General features: G+C 32.3%; 2 protein-coding genes across 2 annotated transcripts in view; one reads left to right on the plus strand and one right to left on the minus strand.

The window, feature by feature from the left end:
• The window catches only part of LOC145326100 (uncharacterized), a gene marked incomplete in the record, with an annotated part of 253,565 nt that overhangs the window by 38,048 nt on the left and 198,802 nt on the right, over window positions 1-16,715 (plus strand).
• LOC145326099 (uncharacterized) overlaps window positions 1-16,715 on the minus strand; it is a 155,972-nt gene that overhangs the window by 21,530 nt on the left and 117,727 nt on the right. Inside the window, exons 6-10 of the mRNA XM_080169208.1 lie at window positions 10,017-10,120; window positions 4,456-4,557; window positions 4,168-4,217; window positions 3,532-3,662; window positions 3,181-3,291 (exon numbers count right to left, since the gene is read on the minus strand). Coding sequence (XP_080025334.1) covers window positions 3,181-3,291; window positions 3,532-3,662; window positions 4,168-4,217; window positions 4,456-4,557; window positions 10,017-10,120 — 498 coding nt within the window. The remainder of the gene's footprint in view (window positions 1-3,180; window positions 3,292-3,531; window positions 3,663-4,167; window positions 4,218-4,455; window positions 4,558-10,016; window positions 10,121-16,715) is intronic.

The raw sequence follows: 16,715 nt of genomic DNA on the forward strand, positions 1-16,715 counted from the left end.
CAAACAAAAAACCTATATTTTTAGGTTAGGTGGAGGTTACAAGAGCCCCGCAGAGACAGTACAGGGGCTTGATACAACTTTTCTTAGAGATTTTACAAAATTGAGCGGCTATGCTTATTAATCCTCAGATTCCTTGTCTCATGTTATATCCAAATGGATATAGGATATAAGTGGATATATTGACAGGTAAAAATTTGTTTTCAATTGAGCTTGCTAATATGGACTTCATTTATTGGTCACTTCGTTTATCCAGTAGGAGTAGAGGTGATTGGGTAAAGGGTGGAGGATGTGGGGTATTGTAATATTAACCAGCTGCGAGCATCACTTTATCAGAGTACATGAAAATCAGGTGTAACATCCAAGTAATAATAAAATGGATTAAATCCATAAAGTATCTAGAGAAATTAGACATAAATAGAATTAATAAGATTAAACCGTGAAAGTGTAAAGTCCATCTACAGACAGACAATACAATTTTGCCAGCCTATTTTGGGTGTCTGCGAGGGTTTTTGCAAAGTTTTATAAGTAAATATACCCAGGGAATATTACACTAGTCTCCAAAGTTTTATAATAACGTTTTTTTATTAGTTGGCTTTACACTTATGGGGACTTTTATTAAATTATGATTGGTTGGTACATTAGGTTAAACGTCCCAACCATATGCAAAAGGGTTAATTTTGTGTATAATCATCGGGGATATCCATCAATTTATCGGCCATTGTCCTACCCTTTTAGATCTCTGAAATATACCATAACATTCGAACGTGTTTAATCTTCTTTTTGGAAATGTTAGGTTTAATTAAGATTTTTAAATTTGTTGGTATATTAAACAGAAGGATGTTTACTAAAATTGTCTTATACCCCTCAAATGATAAAATTAAAGGTTCTTTGAAAAGTAAAATATAAAAAATTTCTGATAGTATACTTTTAAAATTGAAGACATTTTCAATAATGATCGCGCAATAAACTTTTATTGGTATATTTACACAGTTTCAAAGATTAATATTACAAAGAAAAAAATTAACTGATTAAGTCACAATTAAATGTTAATGCAGATTTTTAGGACGCAAAAAAATTACAGTCGCAGCTAAACTGTTGCGTCTGCTAAGCCTAACAAAACAATTCTTATCTGAAAATCGTTTAAAATACATTTAAGCCGATTACAAAAATTTGAAAGCCCTAAAAATGATGAAATTAATTCCATGTAATTCGACGATTTTCTTCAATTTAAAGTCATAGATTTTCGCCATATTTGTGAAGAAATGAAATGACATGGGGGGGGGGGGGGAGGGGGTGGGAAGAGTGTAAAGATGATTTAATTGAAATATAGATTTTGTATAGATTACAAGATGTAAACAGAACCACACCCCTACCATTACATATCTTTCTTTCAGTGTAACCAATTTATAAAATTTAGCAAAATAAATTTCAGTAACTACTTTTTTATAACTTCTAGGGGATGTGTTTTCCTAGAAGGGGGAATAGGGAAGTAAAATAGCCTTAATCCATCTGAATCCATTACAATCATATGGCATTAGATGCAGGGAGGAAGGGAACATTGGGATGTTTATTACACTAGTCCCCAAAGTTTCAGAATAATGTTTTCTTATTCGTTGGCTTAACAAATTTGGGGACTTTTTATGGAATTTAATTGGTTATTTCAAACGTTTCATCAACTAATTGTAAAACAGAAGGGGTAATTTTGTGTATCGTCATTGGTGATGTACATCAATTTATAGGCCATTGTCTTAACCCTTTACATCCCTACATTAGATGTCAATTTTTGGCACTTTTATTTAATACCATACAGTTAACTTCAATTATCTCACTGAATTTATTAAATTTTTCCAATCCAATAAAATTGCTTTAAAAATGTTAACTATCAAATTTTTTCCCAGTCTTTTATAACTTTTGTATGAACACCAACGATTACACTGTCATGTGGGTTTTTCATCTTGGCCATTTTAATTCCTCTGCATGCAATATTCTTCAAAACCTATTTTTGGGCATCTTTAATACATTCTAAATTTTGAGAATTGATTTAATTTTATGGAAAAAGAATAAAAATAAAGCAGAGCTGGATCTTAAAATCATTTTAGTGGTGAGCCAGATCGGGGTGAGCCGAATTTTAGCCAATCACAGCGCGGCATTTCATAAAATGCTGTGCTCTCATTGGTGGAAAGTTGGCTCACCCCGATCTGGCTCACCACTAAATGATTTAAAGATCCAGCTCAGATATATTGTGATTTTTGTCCATTATAATCCGGTAATGTTTGCGTTGTATATGTATTTCCTTGAAAAGCACCAAGTAATAGAAGAGAAAAAATTAAAAGCTGTCGAATGTGCCTAGTAACCATAGGAATAAATATTCTAAAAATTAAGTGGATGCGATAATTATATCAACTAGAAGAATAATGAATATACGAACTTTATTATAGCAACTCCAACTGTTACAGAAATCATCATAGTTTGAAATCAATATGACAATTCTAACATGTTCTAACATTACGGACGGACGAACCCTCCCTTTGTGTAGATGTCTTTGATTTATTTATAAATAGAATACTCTTACAGACTTTACTCTGTGTAAGTTGAATGAACAATATTCAATTTAAAATAAGGTAACATTTGAAGATTAAATTTCATATTGTAGATTTTTATCGCTTCAAGCTATTAAACTTATCTTTTTCATCTTATAGCAGAAAATACCTAGAGAAAAGGAGAGATAGATAGATAGAAAGTTAGATAGAAAGATAGATAGATAGGTAATATCCTCTTAGATTTTTTTTTATTTTTAAAATTTGAGTACCCCCCCCCCCCCTCCCCGACAACGAACAACTCTGGTTGCAGCGCTCGGCTCCCTAGCCGCAGCGCTCGGCCCCCTTGCCTGCCTAGCCGCAGCGCTCGGCTCCCTAGCCTATAACCTAACCTAACCTAACCTAAAATAGTTGTTCGTTGTCGGGGAGGGGCGGGGGGGAATACTCAAATTTTCAAGATTGAAAAAAAGAGGAGAACGCCGATAGATAGAAAGTTAGTTAGAAAGATAGATAGATAGTTAGATAATAGAGATATAGAAGGATATACAACAGATAGACAGATAGATAGGTTCATACATAGATAGATAAAGTTACTCTTAAAATAAAGATGACCAGCCGATCAAAATATGCCACAAACTCATACCTTTAATGCGTGGGGCAGATCATACTGTCCAGGATTTTGTCCCAAATCTTCACACAAACTCAGAACCAGCTTTACTATACGTCCATGCGATTCTATATCCGTTTGTAGAACCTAAGAAAATTCACAAAATACAGGGTGGCTAAGTTTTAAACAAAAACAGAACAATACTCTATAATAATGCTTTCATAAGCTCATTACTTGGTTAATAAATTAAATATACTGAATTTGTGATAGTTTTATTGTAATGCAGTCCTTTTCTACATTTTATTAGATATCTTTGATGGAATTGTTCGTGATATTTAAAACCCATAAAATTGTCAGGAAGAATGGACAAGCAATATTAAAGTTTACCTGATATTCCATCATTTTCTTCTCCCTGTCCCTGGTGGTCCACTGCTGAGCCTTGCTAAACTGGAGTGGGTCAATCCGTGCCTCCATTTCTCTCAGCCATTTACGTAGACATCGTACCTCCAACTCAATGTCTAGAAATAATATTTCTTGTAGCCTATTGAACAAGATATTCAGCTCTTTGGGCTCAAGCTTAAGATCTCAATAACTACTAAATTGATGTGTTTTTTTTTATTTTAGGTATGCTTCTCATTGGTTGTAATGAGTTTTAACCCCTATGTACCCCTTTAACAGACCCCTTGAAGCCAGGGGCGTAGCAGCTACTTCAAATGTTTTGAAAGATACAAGAAGAGAATCGAATTTAAAGAATTGGGCTGTACATTAGTTGTCAAAATTTTGAACCTTTCAAATAACAGTTATTTCTCGCATCGTATTATAAACGGCTTTCTGCGGATATAAAATGTTTAATTATAAAATTATGATTGTACATTTTTATTTTCGTAGAAAACTGGTTATAATACGGTGCTAGACATAGTTTTTTTTGTATGGATGAGAACCGGTTCTTTTCCACCAGATTCGAATGAATACGAGAAAACTTCCTTATAACATAAATTTCCAAGTATAAATATCACACTGTACCTGAGTAAACATCTGGAAGGTCTGTTGTTGTCTTGGTTCGAGCCTTGTTCCTGCAAATAGACGCATTAAAATAGAGTAATGATAAAGTTTTAGGCCATAGTATTCTTGATGCTTATTTTAGGTTAAGTAAGGGTTAGAGATATAAATCAAAAGGTATAATTGTTAGCTGAAACTAGTATCATGGTTTTAAAATAAGGTAATCTTTTGGGGGTTGGGGGTTGGTGGTCTTTATATAGAATGGAGCCATTTTAAGTGATTTACAGGCAATACCTGTAGCTATATGTTTACCTGAGACTAGCCAGCATGTCCCACTTGGCCATGAGATGCTCCATCCTCCACACAACCTCTCCCTCCAGTTCAGGATATACACCCACCATCCGTCCACTTTCCCTAAAGAAAATAAATGTTTATATACTGCCAGTAATTAAAAATAGAATGAAATCTTAAATCATTCTGTATTAATTTTTATGAAACAAGAAACTACCAAATTCTGATTCTGAAGGCTAAATTGTTATTGATATCAATGTACCAGATTAGTTATTTATAGCATCGTGTTACAGTGAAAAATTGTCCGTAATATGATACAGGATTTTTCATTATGGTTGAGAACCGGTTCAAATCCAGCGGATATTAATCGGTTTCGAACCCAAACTGGAAAAATGTTTAAAACTTCAAATAACATTCAGAACACATTTTAAAAATAAAATTGAAAATTTGATCTTATTTTATACAAAAATTAGGCAGTATTCTAAGAAAAACTTATCTTTAAAGCAAATAAGTTTAAAATGTAATTCAAAAGTGCTTAAAATTAAAGGCCCCCGACCATAAATAGCACGTCTGTATGTCTCAACATTCCGAGTTCTCACACTTTGCTCTACAAATATTATTACAAGGACAATTATGTTTATAAGTAGCGCAGCGACAAAAATCAGTATTTTGTTTAGAAATCGCCTTGTTGACATGGATTATATTTTACTCAACTAAGCTATTTTTCTAGTTGGACAGATGTATTTTTAAGAGTGGTGACTTTAATTTAGCTATCTTTTCAATAACAGCGCGCCATGTATTGTTCGACTTATAATATTATCCAGTGGGGTTAGGGTAGCCTCCCACAGTTCCCTGTAGGAGCTTAGGTGAAATGAGTGAATGGAAAACCAGTATAAAAATACTGTAAAAAAGGCCAATGTATTATAAGACTTTTAAAGTGTAATTATCTAGTAGCTGCGCTACTAAATAAAGGCCTAGCTTTTTTAGGACATATTAATCCGCACGCAAAGTTTCATGATAAAAGTATTTAAATTATGAAAACAGAGTTGTAACTGTTTAAATTGATACATTTTCAACTAGTCAAATTATAGCACATTTTTTAGATTTGCAAAAATATGTCTTTTTTTATCAAGATATCTAAAAATACAATAACGCTATGATGCCATCGTTTTAGGCATCCATAAGAGTGAAGCTCAGAAAATAGAAACGCTATTAAGATACTACTTAAAAAATAAAATACTATGATAATCTGCATAAAAGTAAAAGTAAAAATAAAGTATGTGAACGTACTTGCATTTAAAATAATCTTATTCGTCACCTTATTGTTACAGGAATATTATGCTATACGATAATAACATGACTAAGACGGACGGACAGACCCTAAGTGCAGATAGCCGCTTTGTTTTTAATAATTGGTCTTTAAACCCTTCCAGTAGTCATGTAACTTATAGGAGTGGTGAAAGGGTGAGAAGGAAGAGACAGACAGAGGGAAAAAACGGAAAAGCGATGGGTTTAAGGAAAAAGCAAAAGGGATATTTAGTGTTTTGGATCCTAAAATTATTCCTACATTGGGAAAATGATTGTTTAAAAGTGACTAAAGACTAAATCTTAAAAGAGTTCTATACATATTTTCAGTATAATTCTAGAAGGTCTAATCCATTATCCTAGTATGTGATATTTTACAATTATGTTTCGATCCCTTTATTCCTGACGTTTAGGATGTAATGTCTGACAGGGATCTTAAGGGATAAGACAATGGATGATAAATTTTTGTACATTCCCAGAAATTATAAGCAAAATTAATAAGGTTACAAGATAATAAGCATTAATGTAAAGTACCCAAAGTTTTAAGACAACTAATAGGGTAAAAGCTTTGGGTACCAGCTTCCCTGATTTTCTGATATCTTATCTACATATATTTCCTTTTCTCTGTTCATTCACCCATCAAAGAGTAATTAAATTTTTTATTTTTTCCATTCTTAAAATTATATTAGTTATCATATGGGCCTGGGCCAAATAAATGTTCATTAAGATCCTGTAACGGATGGAATTATAGATCGAAATCATCAGGGCAGGTTTTAGGCCAATTTATCGGTGTATTTAATACCACTTTACACTAGCAAATTTTTGTCAACTATTTAAATAAGTAAAAAAAAGGTAGTTGAATGTTTTTTTTTATGGTCTCAAAACCGATTGGGCTTTACATGATCTAAAGTTTTCAATGACGCTTCAGATCAGACTTGAATATTTATATAAAATTTAATGCTAGTGCAAGTCTCTAAACATAAAATGTTCTCCTTTAATATTTAAAAGCTTAATCTTAGCTGCTCTATTAATGTAATACTTATAAACCCTAATGTTATTTTAATCAAAAGATAAAAATCAATTTCATAACTCTACATGAAAATACTCCAACATATTTAAAGGGAGTGTGAACGTAAATATTTCTCATCTGATTATCAAATCTTAACATTTTCTAATCACATTTCACTACACTGGTCAACCAAAAACGTCCTATTAACAAAAATATCCAGGAATAATGCCTTGATTTTATGGTATTTTGGGAGGGAAAAGGGAAAAAACAGGGAAAATCTGAATGTTTTTGTTTCTTGTAATGTTTGTAGGGATATTTAACTTGTCATATATAGTTGAAACAATTTACTTACTGTTAAAGATTTATTTTCTGATATAAAATTGCCAATTAGATTTTTTATAACGTAGTAATTAGGTAATAAAGACCTATTTTAAATTCGTATTATTGACAAAAAAATACCTCACTGTCTACAAAGGGTTGAATCTCATAGGTTATTTAAAATAATAATATCCTTTTTTATTGTGTTGGACAATAAATAACCCACTTTCAATAATTAGTTTAAACTTTTATCAGACTGTTTATAAAGAAATATTGCGTCTTTATTATTTACAAATTTGTAATTAAAGGTGGGCGAGAGATGGGCCATCTAAAGTTAATTGGATACTAATAAAATAACCTGTTTTAGCTTTGTTTTTGTATTTGGTTTTCAATACAAAATATTGCTTATTTTATCAATTTCTAAGTAACTATACATTGGTTTAAAGCAAGGTTTATGTTAAAAGCCAGCTTAACCGTTAGGAAAAGTCAAGAACTATGTGAAAAAGTTTAATTTTAGCTATAATGGGAGAAAAAAGCAATTTAATGCACATTTTATATAATACGGTAAATTTCTTCCTTTCCCTTTACCTTATAAAAATCGTCGGGAAAAGCCGTTTTTTAAGCAAACAAAAGCGCGTTTTGCTCTATCTGTGAGATATTATGAATGAGATAATGTTAAGATTTGATATTAAGATGAGAAAAATTTACGTTCACAGTCCCTTTAAAGACTTTGCTTTCTGTCTGGGAGTAAGGGGATATTGGAAATTAAATTATACTGGCACCCAAACTTTTATATATAACTTCCGTTGGCTTAAAAACTTTGGGGTCTATAATTAAATCTTTATTAGGTTGTCCAAGTCCAAACATTTTCACTAATGACTTTAAACTTTATATGGGGTAATATTGTTTATCCTAATTGGAGATCAATGTAAATCAATTTATCGTGCATTGTCTTATCCCTTGAGATCACAGGCTTCCAGTTCATTGAAAGGGAGTGGAACCCTTTTTTTCATCCGAGAAGAAAAATATTTTTTTTCAATGTTAATAAGATTTCAATTTTTCATTTACATACTTTGAGCCCCTTTACTTCCTCTTTTTTCAAGATCTCATATTTAAACGAAGACTTTAATCATTGCTGGGAGGGATTGGACATTGGCTGTTTATTATAGTAGTCCCCAAAGTTTTATAATAACGTTTTCTTATTAATTGGCTTAACAATTTTGGGGACTTTCTTTGAGTTTTGCTTGTTTTAGACATTAAGTTTCCAAAGGTGTCCACTACTTTAACAATTGTAATATCCAAAGAAGTAATTTAGTGTATCATCATTGGGAATGTATTTTCATTTAAAAATCAAAGTTTATTTTTTCAAGGTACATTTTAGTACAAATGGAAAATGTTAAAATTTTAATTTGAAATCTATCCATTATGCATGTTCGTCTATCATGAAATCCTGATTCAATATTTACTTCAATATTCAACCTTTAATGCGAGTTTTATAGTCATCAAGTGTCATTAATATCACAGTGCATAAATAGAATATTCAAAGCTTAAATCCTGTTGTAAAATTAAGAACTAGAAAGGACTAAAACCACAATTTGAATAAGAACCCATCTAATTTTTGTCAAGGTTACTGCCATTTTTTTGTTATTGATTTTACTTTCCTTTAATTATTTACATATATTGATTGGAGCATCCATACATTAATGCAATGATGATACTGATTCCATTAACTACAAGGAACAATGTCAAAGTAATTAATGATTTTAGGCTTCCTGTTATGATTTAGTTCAGGCTTTTATAAAAAAATCTATGAAACAGTTAAAACATTTTGCAAATAAAATCTTAAATTTGTATTAGAGATTAATATACAAATAATTTTTAAATAGTTTAAATACAAGGGGTATGTCCAATCCATTGAAGATTGAATTACATCAAAGAAAATATAATTAAATTCTTCCTTCTTTGTTCTATTTTTATTGTTTCTATAGATTATTTGTCTACGTCCCTTGTGTGTGTCTGAGCGTGTGTGCTGGTCATAAACCCCCATAATTTTCATCAAAATTTCATGAAAAAATGTGCAAAAATTGTTGCAGATATATGTATATGTGCGCTAATGTATGTATGAAATACTAAATTTTTGGTTAGGCTTGTGATTATATCAATGGCTTAAATAATCCCCGCAGGGTTATGGTCAAAATTCTGTATCAATGAGATATTTCAACCAATTAATACAGCTCTTCCTAAGTTTCTAAAAGAAAAACGGATCTTTGAAATTTTGTTAAGTTAGAACCCTTATAACATTTTAACATTGGATTTTTCACGATTATAATTAATTTAGAAAGAAAATAAATCTGTCAAAAATATTTAATCTGTATTAACAATCAACCCTACAAAAGAATTGTAAAAAAATATCAGAAAATGGCCGCGTGATGAATTTAAATTTTTGTGTCGTGTCTTCTAGGGTTTTAATCAAGCTATCAAATATACCAGCCTAGCAAGCTAGGTGGAAGTATTCTTGAAAATAAAAAATAATACATTTATTTATATTTTACTATCCGCAGTTACTTGTCTATAATACGATTAAATCAATAACTACTACCAAATAAAATATGTTATTAGAAAGGGCAGAGAAACAAGTTAATTTCTATAATTTTACAACCGTATTAGCTACCTTTATCTTTAACATTGAATGGTAGCTTTTAAATCCAGAATAATTTATAAAATAAAATAGAAAATTTATTCTGCTATAAACTGACCAATTTTTTGGGCAACATCCATTAATTCGCCTATGAATTAAGAAACCATATCCCGCTTCAAAAATTGTTGATCTATTTGTAGGTTCTAGTAACCAGTGAAGAAAAAGAGGGGGCAAAATTAAAATTTTGAGTCGTCTAATAACTTCAAATTGGGGGTTTTCGAATACATTTCCCAAAAATAAAAATCAACTCACCGTAAAAATCTTTCTCGTTTGTGAATATCTTTTTCCAGTTCTTTGAGATAACCCTCGACTCTAGGGGAGCTTCCCTCCTTCTTTTTCCCATCGTGATATTGAACCTGAAATAAAACATCTAATTTAGTATTCAAGTGGGTTTGAGGTGACAGGTACCTAGTTGTCCGAGAAAGTACGCAATGGCACATAACCACTTATATATTGCTTCTGTAAAAGTTGAGATATTCTTTTTAGTACATTTTAGGGTTCTGGGACAAATACGGGAGTGATAAACGTCGGAGTAAACAGACGCAAGAGTGTCTAAAATATTAATCTTATTAAGTAAATCTAAAAAGGTTAAGTTAGAATATGAATTTACAAATAAGCCCTTCGCAGGCTTTAGGCATTAAAAACTTATAGAATGGTCAAAATAGGTTAGGTTAGGTTAAATGTCCACTCCGACGTTTGTCACTCCTGCGTTTGTCCTAGGACCCATTTTAGTAAATAAACCTTATAAAAATAGTTGTAAAACTCGAGAACATCCCATGAGTACAAAATATTTACTATACAAAATTTGACCCAGAATCGGTCAGCCAGAATTGTATTTACTTCATATACAGATGTGTAAATATATTTAGGATTATCTTTGCTACTAAAAAGCAAAGTGCATTTTTAGCAACGTTCTCAAATTACAAAAATTATCATCTAGCATTTAAAATTAAAATACCCGTAAAAAATGCCATTAAATAGATTGCATTCTGTCCAAAAGAGGAGACATTTTTAAATACTTTTAACAAGCAACTTTTTGGGATTGTCATCCTCTTTATAGAAAAAAATGAATGTACTAACTTTTTTGGAAATAATTGCTAGGCTTTTGAGAAAGAATCTTTTCCACATTTATTGTGTATCCGCACTATAGGGATCTAAGGGGATAAGACAATGGCCAATAAATTTATGCACAGCCCCAATAATGTTACACAAAAATACTTCCTCTGTTATATAAAATCAGTAAATGAAACATTTGAACACTCAACTTTATAAACCATCCAATTAAAATTCATTTAAAGTCCCCAAAGTTGTCAAGTCAACGAATAAGAAAACGTTATTATAAAACTTTGGGGACTAAACAGCCCATTGTCCCCTCTAACCCTGGTGTGTCCGTATGTTCGTCATTCCGTAAGGGATAGCTCTGATAATATTTTCAGGGCGTCGTGTTAGATGTGTCATTTGATTTCAAACCTATCAGAAAAAATTTCGTTTCGCCCTTGCGTGTGTTGTCATCCTTGTTTAGGCTTTGGACAGGGGTTGTTTACTGTTACAAAAGAACTTCCATAAATATCCCAACAAAAAAAAGTTTGAGAAAAGTACAATTATTTGATGAAATTTAACATAGAAAACTTTGGATTTTAGTCATCGAATGAATTAGCTTTTTAGCAAGAAAGAAGATTATGTTTTGTCATTTATTGTATTTTCTTTCTTAGTTGAATTTTTAAAGTCTCTTTTAAAGGCAAAGCTTTTCTAAAATTACTTCTATCCAATTAAACCTTTCTATTAAATAGAGAAGTAAGTTTTTTTTATGCTTTTGAATGTGGTTTAAGATAGGGCTAACCCCCTTTTTTCTACCCTCCCTTCCCTATTTCACTTGAAATACAAAGTCTGAAAAAAGCTAGGGACTCAACCGCAAGTACATTAATAAAATGTAGTTAAAAGAAAGTTTGTTTCTCATTAAAATTTCTAAAACAGTTGATTAATGAATGAATAACTTTTGGCTATTAATGAATTGGTTTGATAACATGTTATTACCATATGCGTAGGAATATATGACATTGCTTGAGGGGGAAATTTTGAATAAAAACAGCAAAAATATTTATGCTATAATATCTTTATTGACATAAAATCTATAATATCAATTTAATATTCTTCAAAATATATTTTTGCTTAATATGCTTATTTGATTGTAAATTTTATATGAAAGCGAAGCTTTAAAACAGTAGGACAAACGAACATGTGTATACTTAGTGTCAACACCATGCAAAGTTTAAATGTGATAGGACAATTATAACATGCCTAAATTAACGAAAAAAGCTATCCGTTCCGGACGTGCGAGCAGACAGATGGACCGTCCGACCCTAATTATAGAAAAGCTACGCTTTTAATTATTAGACTTACTTAAAAATGTAAAAAATGCTGTTAAATTTTGATAAGTTATTTCCCTACCAATATGTATCTGTCACAGAAAATAAAAATCCTAATTACTGTTATTCAAAATCAAAACAATACTGAAACATTGAATTTCATAAAAATTTAAAAGATTTTAATATGTTTAAAATCAGGAATCTTTGGACACCCAATTTAATGCACCAACCAATCAAAATTCAATAAAAGACCCCAAAGTTGTTGAGCGAACGAATAAAATAACATTATTACAAAACTTTGGGGACTGGTGTAATAAACACCCTAATGCCCCCTTCCTCCCTGGTATAATGTATATAATAAATGTTATTAAATTTTGTCCTTGGAATTTTGCCTTTTCATGTAAAATGATATTAAGATTAAGTTTCATACTTTTTTATTAGCAAATCTACCTTTTAATTCTTAGTATGGCAGTCAGTTTTTTTAAATTAAGAAAAGCATAAATGGGAAAACAAGAACAGCATTATTTCAACTAGAATTATTAGCTGTGCTACTTATGGTCATAATCATCATTGTTAAACTTTTTCATTTGTGTTTGTATGATCAGGGCTCGGCAGCAACTCCTCGGCTGCGAATAAGCCTCAACTTTAAACTCGCTTGTGAGCAAAAAAGTTATTCCGAAAAGGTGGATTGTGCGAACAGGTTAAGACATCCAGCTGAATTTTAAATATATAATATGACGAGTACGACTGAGGCTTACAGGCGGCTAAAGCGCGGCTGCTGAGCCCTGGATTTTGTATTTGTGCAATTTGATTCCAATTTTAATGCATTAATAAGATTAAAAGTCTTTTTTTAGAATTAATTTACAATACACGTAGGCTATTCTGGCATTTATTAAAATTAGTTTTCGTCAACAAGGATGGTAACATCGCTTAAAACGGAGCAGATTTTGCCTTTTTTCCACCAATTTAAAAAACTTAGCTGATTCTGAAAGAAGGGACAGAAGTCTGTAGGTTATACTGGACCCAAAAAATCATTGATCACATTCTCACATTCGTAGGAAAAAAATGGTTACTTTTTAAAATCCTGATTGGGTGGTACAAACTACCAGGCTCCAAACTTTTCAACCAATTATTCAAACTACTTAAAGATTATTTTTTTAAGTTAGGTTGTTTATCAATTTATAATCCACTAAAAACAAAACAGCAAAACTCTCCCGGGACCAATGTGATGCTTACTACTTTATACATAACTTTATACTTAACTATTTTAATAATATAATAGAATTGAGTAGCTTCACTACTGATAAAAACATTGAAAATTAAATGCTTAACTCCAAAATTTCTCTTCTTGTATCATTTCCAATTTATATGTTAATAAATTTCTTTGATCTGGCTCATTTCAGTTTTAATTTAATTTGATATCAAAAGAATGATAATTTAATAATAAAAACAAGAAAGCAGGAGGTGAAAATGCCATCAAATATCAATTGAAAAACATTTTATACATACAACAATATGAACATAAAAGCGAAGCAAAAAAAACATAAATTGACAAACGGACAAAGTTAGATAAAGAGCATATGTTCAATGATCATAAAAAAAAGGAAGGAGAAAAATTAAAAAGAGAGAAACACGGTAGATGTATAGAATGTCACGAAACCTTTATATATGATTATAAGTGTACGTTCTTTTAGAATGTTCGACAGACAGACAGCCCTAATAAATTATACATTGGCTGCTTAAAGATTTATGGTATAATCACAAAGTATTTCAGCTGTCTATCTTAAATATCAGCTAAGTATGACTTAACGTTTACCCCAATTCCGTTTCTTAATGTCATACAAACGGACTATTCTAATTGTAAAGTAGCTTCGCTACTAAAAAAAATGGCCCAAAATTACCAAATTTTATATAAAGCATTTTATTTATTATATGTATGTTAATTCAAAAATATTTGCTTTGGTTTCTTTGTTTCTAAAAAGCAGACAGGCCTTGTTTTTGTGAGAATTAAATGTTCGTTGACCACTTAAGACACCAAAAAAGTAATCTTATCTTAATATTTTAGCTTTTAATTTGGTATAATTTGCTTAGAGAGACAGGCGAGTAAAAACGTTATTTGATTTTGGGCTGAAAAAAACATCAATTAGTAACGTCTATTTTGATATTTAGATTGAGTTTTTATTTCAAAATAGACACATTTATTTTATTTTCATTTCTTTATTTATACCAAATATTTTAGATTGATATGATTGTCTTAACCTCTTTTCGAGGAAGCTTTGTGTTTATCAAGTTCGAAATTAAATTCCTTATCATTAAACCAAAAACAAAGCGCAAATGTCGTCTTTTTAGCCTTTCCCTTCATAATGTGGCGCGGCATAGAGTGTTTGTTTATTTTTGATGCGCACGTTCTTTACTTTTGAATGAGATATGAGAGTGTGAAGATTTCGGAGAACAAAATTGGGCCTATCATTGGTCTCATTGAGTGTGAACGACCCTAGTATACCAGGGATTTGAAACCATAAGAGCTTCAGGTAGAATTTGTTAATTTGATTAAGAAGTATGGTGTATAGGACGATTATATGTAGTTTTAAAAAGGCTTTAGCCAGCTAAGCATGAAACTTAATTATGATTAATATATGTTTTAGTAATTTTTATGTGCCTTATTGTTGCATTTAACAATGATTTATTAAACCAAATAATTTTCCTTTAAAGCCAAAGTTTCCAAAGATTCTTTAACCATAAGAAAAGAAAAAGATTTTTTTAGTGCTCAAAGTTTTAAGATAACGAATAATATTTTATTCTGTTTATTAATTGATCTTGTAATTTCAGGTCTTTGAAATAATTTCATCAATAAATCTATATTCAAACCTGCTGTTGAAACTTGATGGTTCCTGGTATTGGGGGTTTGTATGTTCGCCAACTGATCTCGTGAACTTCCCGCTAATTCGGAAGTCAAGCTCAACCAAAGTGTCATGGTTGAGACAATTTCAAAGTATCTGATGAATAGGCGTTAGCATTCATCAAGAGATCAATAGCATCTAGTGAATTATTGATGCAATAAACTGTGACAATTTTTCTGTGAAATAAGTACCTAGTGAATCAATATGCCACTAACCAAAAAGCAGAAAATTGAGCGAGCAATCGCTATTGGCAGTGAAAGGCTAGAAGTTTTTGATGAACAGTTAAAAGTGTTTTATGACAATCTAAAGCCTGCCAAAGTTTTAGTTCATGTGAAAATGTGACTGTAAAATCAATTCGTGACATTTTTAGTGAGGTCAAGGACCAATCTGACCTAATAAAAAGTCTAAAACCTGCCGTGGAGACTAGTGAGCTGCGCGAGTTTAAGCGTGATTTGGATGAAGCTAGTGAGCAGAAAACTGTTGCAGATAAAGTTTATGCGTCGTTGGAGCAGTGTACAAAAATTCTGTACTGGCTTGACAATGATTCAGATGACGCGAGGTCAAGCACTGTCGCCAGGAACCTCGACGTCATTGAGAAGGTGAAGATGGACATGGGAGTGCTTAAAATTTCCGTGGAGTTGCGCCAAGAAGTACGTGATATGTACCGAAGGCTTAGAGAGATGGAACGTCGTTCATCTAACCTGGATGAGAGTGGGACACCTGCCATGCTCTCCAGAAGTATGTCTGCCGTGGATATTCGGAGTTCCAACCCGCAGTATGGGCGCTGGGACAACAGTTTGTTGCCGTCGTTCGACGGTACTGACACGGATTACCCAAACTTTAAACAGGTCTTTAAGGATCTATGCTCTGGTTATGGATTTGCTGACCAGAGGTTAAGTCTGATGTTGTGTATGGAGAAGGTGATAACCAACCCGGAACTACGCAAGCAAGTGTCAGCGATTAGAGATCACAATGAACAATGGGCGTTTCTTGACCAGATGTTTTTATCAAACACTCGCCGGTTCATGAGGATTTTAACTAAGTTGAACAAGATGAAACCTGTGGATAAACCTGTGGACGTGGTTAGCGCAATTGCTACCTTCAAGAGCATGATGCAGGAGGTAGAAGCCATCGTTGGTTCTGCAGCTAAGGATTACAACCACCTAACTCTCATTCATATTTTTAAAGACAAGTGCCCTGAAAATTTGAGAGACAAGATTATGATGGAGCTAGGTAGCATGAACCAACCAAACATCCCGAAGATTGTTGAACTGCTGGAGAGGACCAGGGGTGCCATGTTGGCCGGTGATATGTCCTATGACAGTGGCGCCGGCAAGAGAAATCGTGACAGAGCTGCCGCCGCGCAAGTATCTGGCCGCAGCGACAATAAGAATGGAAAGGCTGGGAAGGACAAGGCTTCCAAGTGGAACAGTGCATGTCCTGTGGAGAGCTGCAAGGAGAAGCACCCGATTTTCCGTTGCCTCACGTTTAAGAAGATGGATGTGGTTGACCGAAAGAAAGTTGTCCAGCAGAAGAAGTTATGTGAACTCTGTTTGTGCGACGGCCATACTGCTGACAAGTGTAATAAATCTGATAAGCTTGGTGTTTGTGGTACCAATAATTGCGACAGATACCATTCCAGGTTACTCCATGAGGCTAGTGCTGGTGTGAATACAGTCTACAAG

This window comes from Acartia tonsa, chromosome 8 (assembly GCF_053477335.1).
Source record: "Acartia tonsa isolate MP-2025a chromosome 8, ASM5347733v1, whole genome shotgun sequence".
Taxonomy (NCBI): domain Eukaryota; kingdom Metazoa; phylum Arthropoda; class Copepoda; order Calanoida; family Acartiidae; genus Acartia; species Acartia tonsa.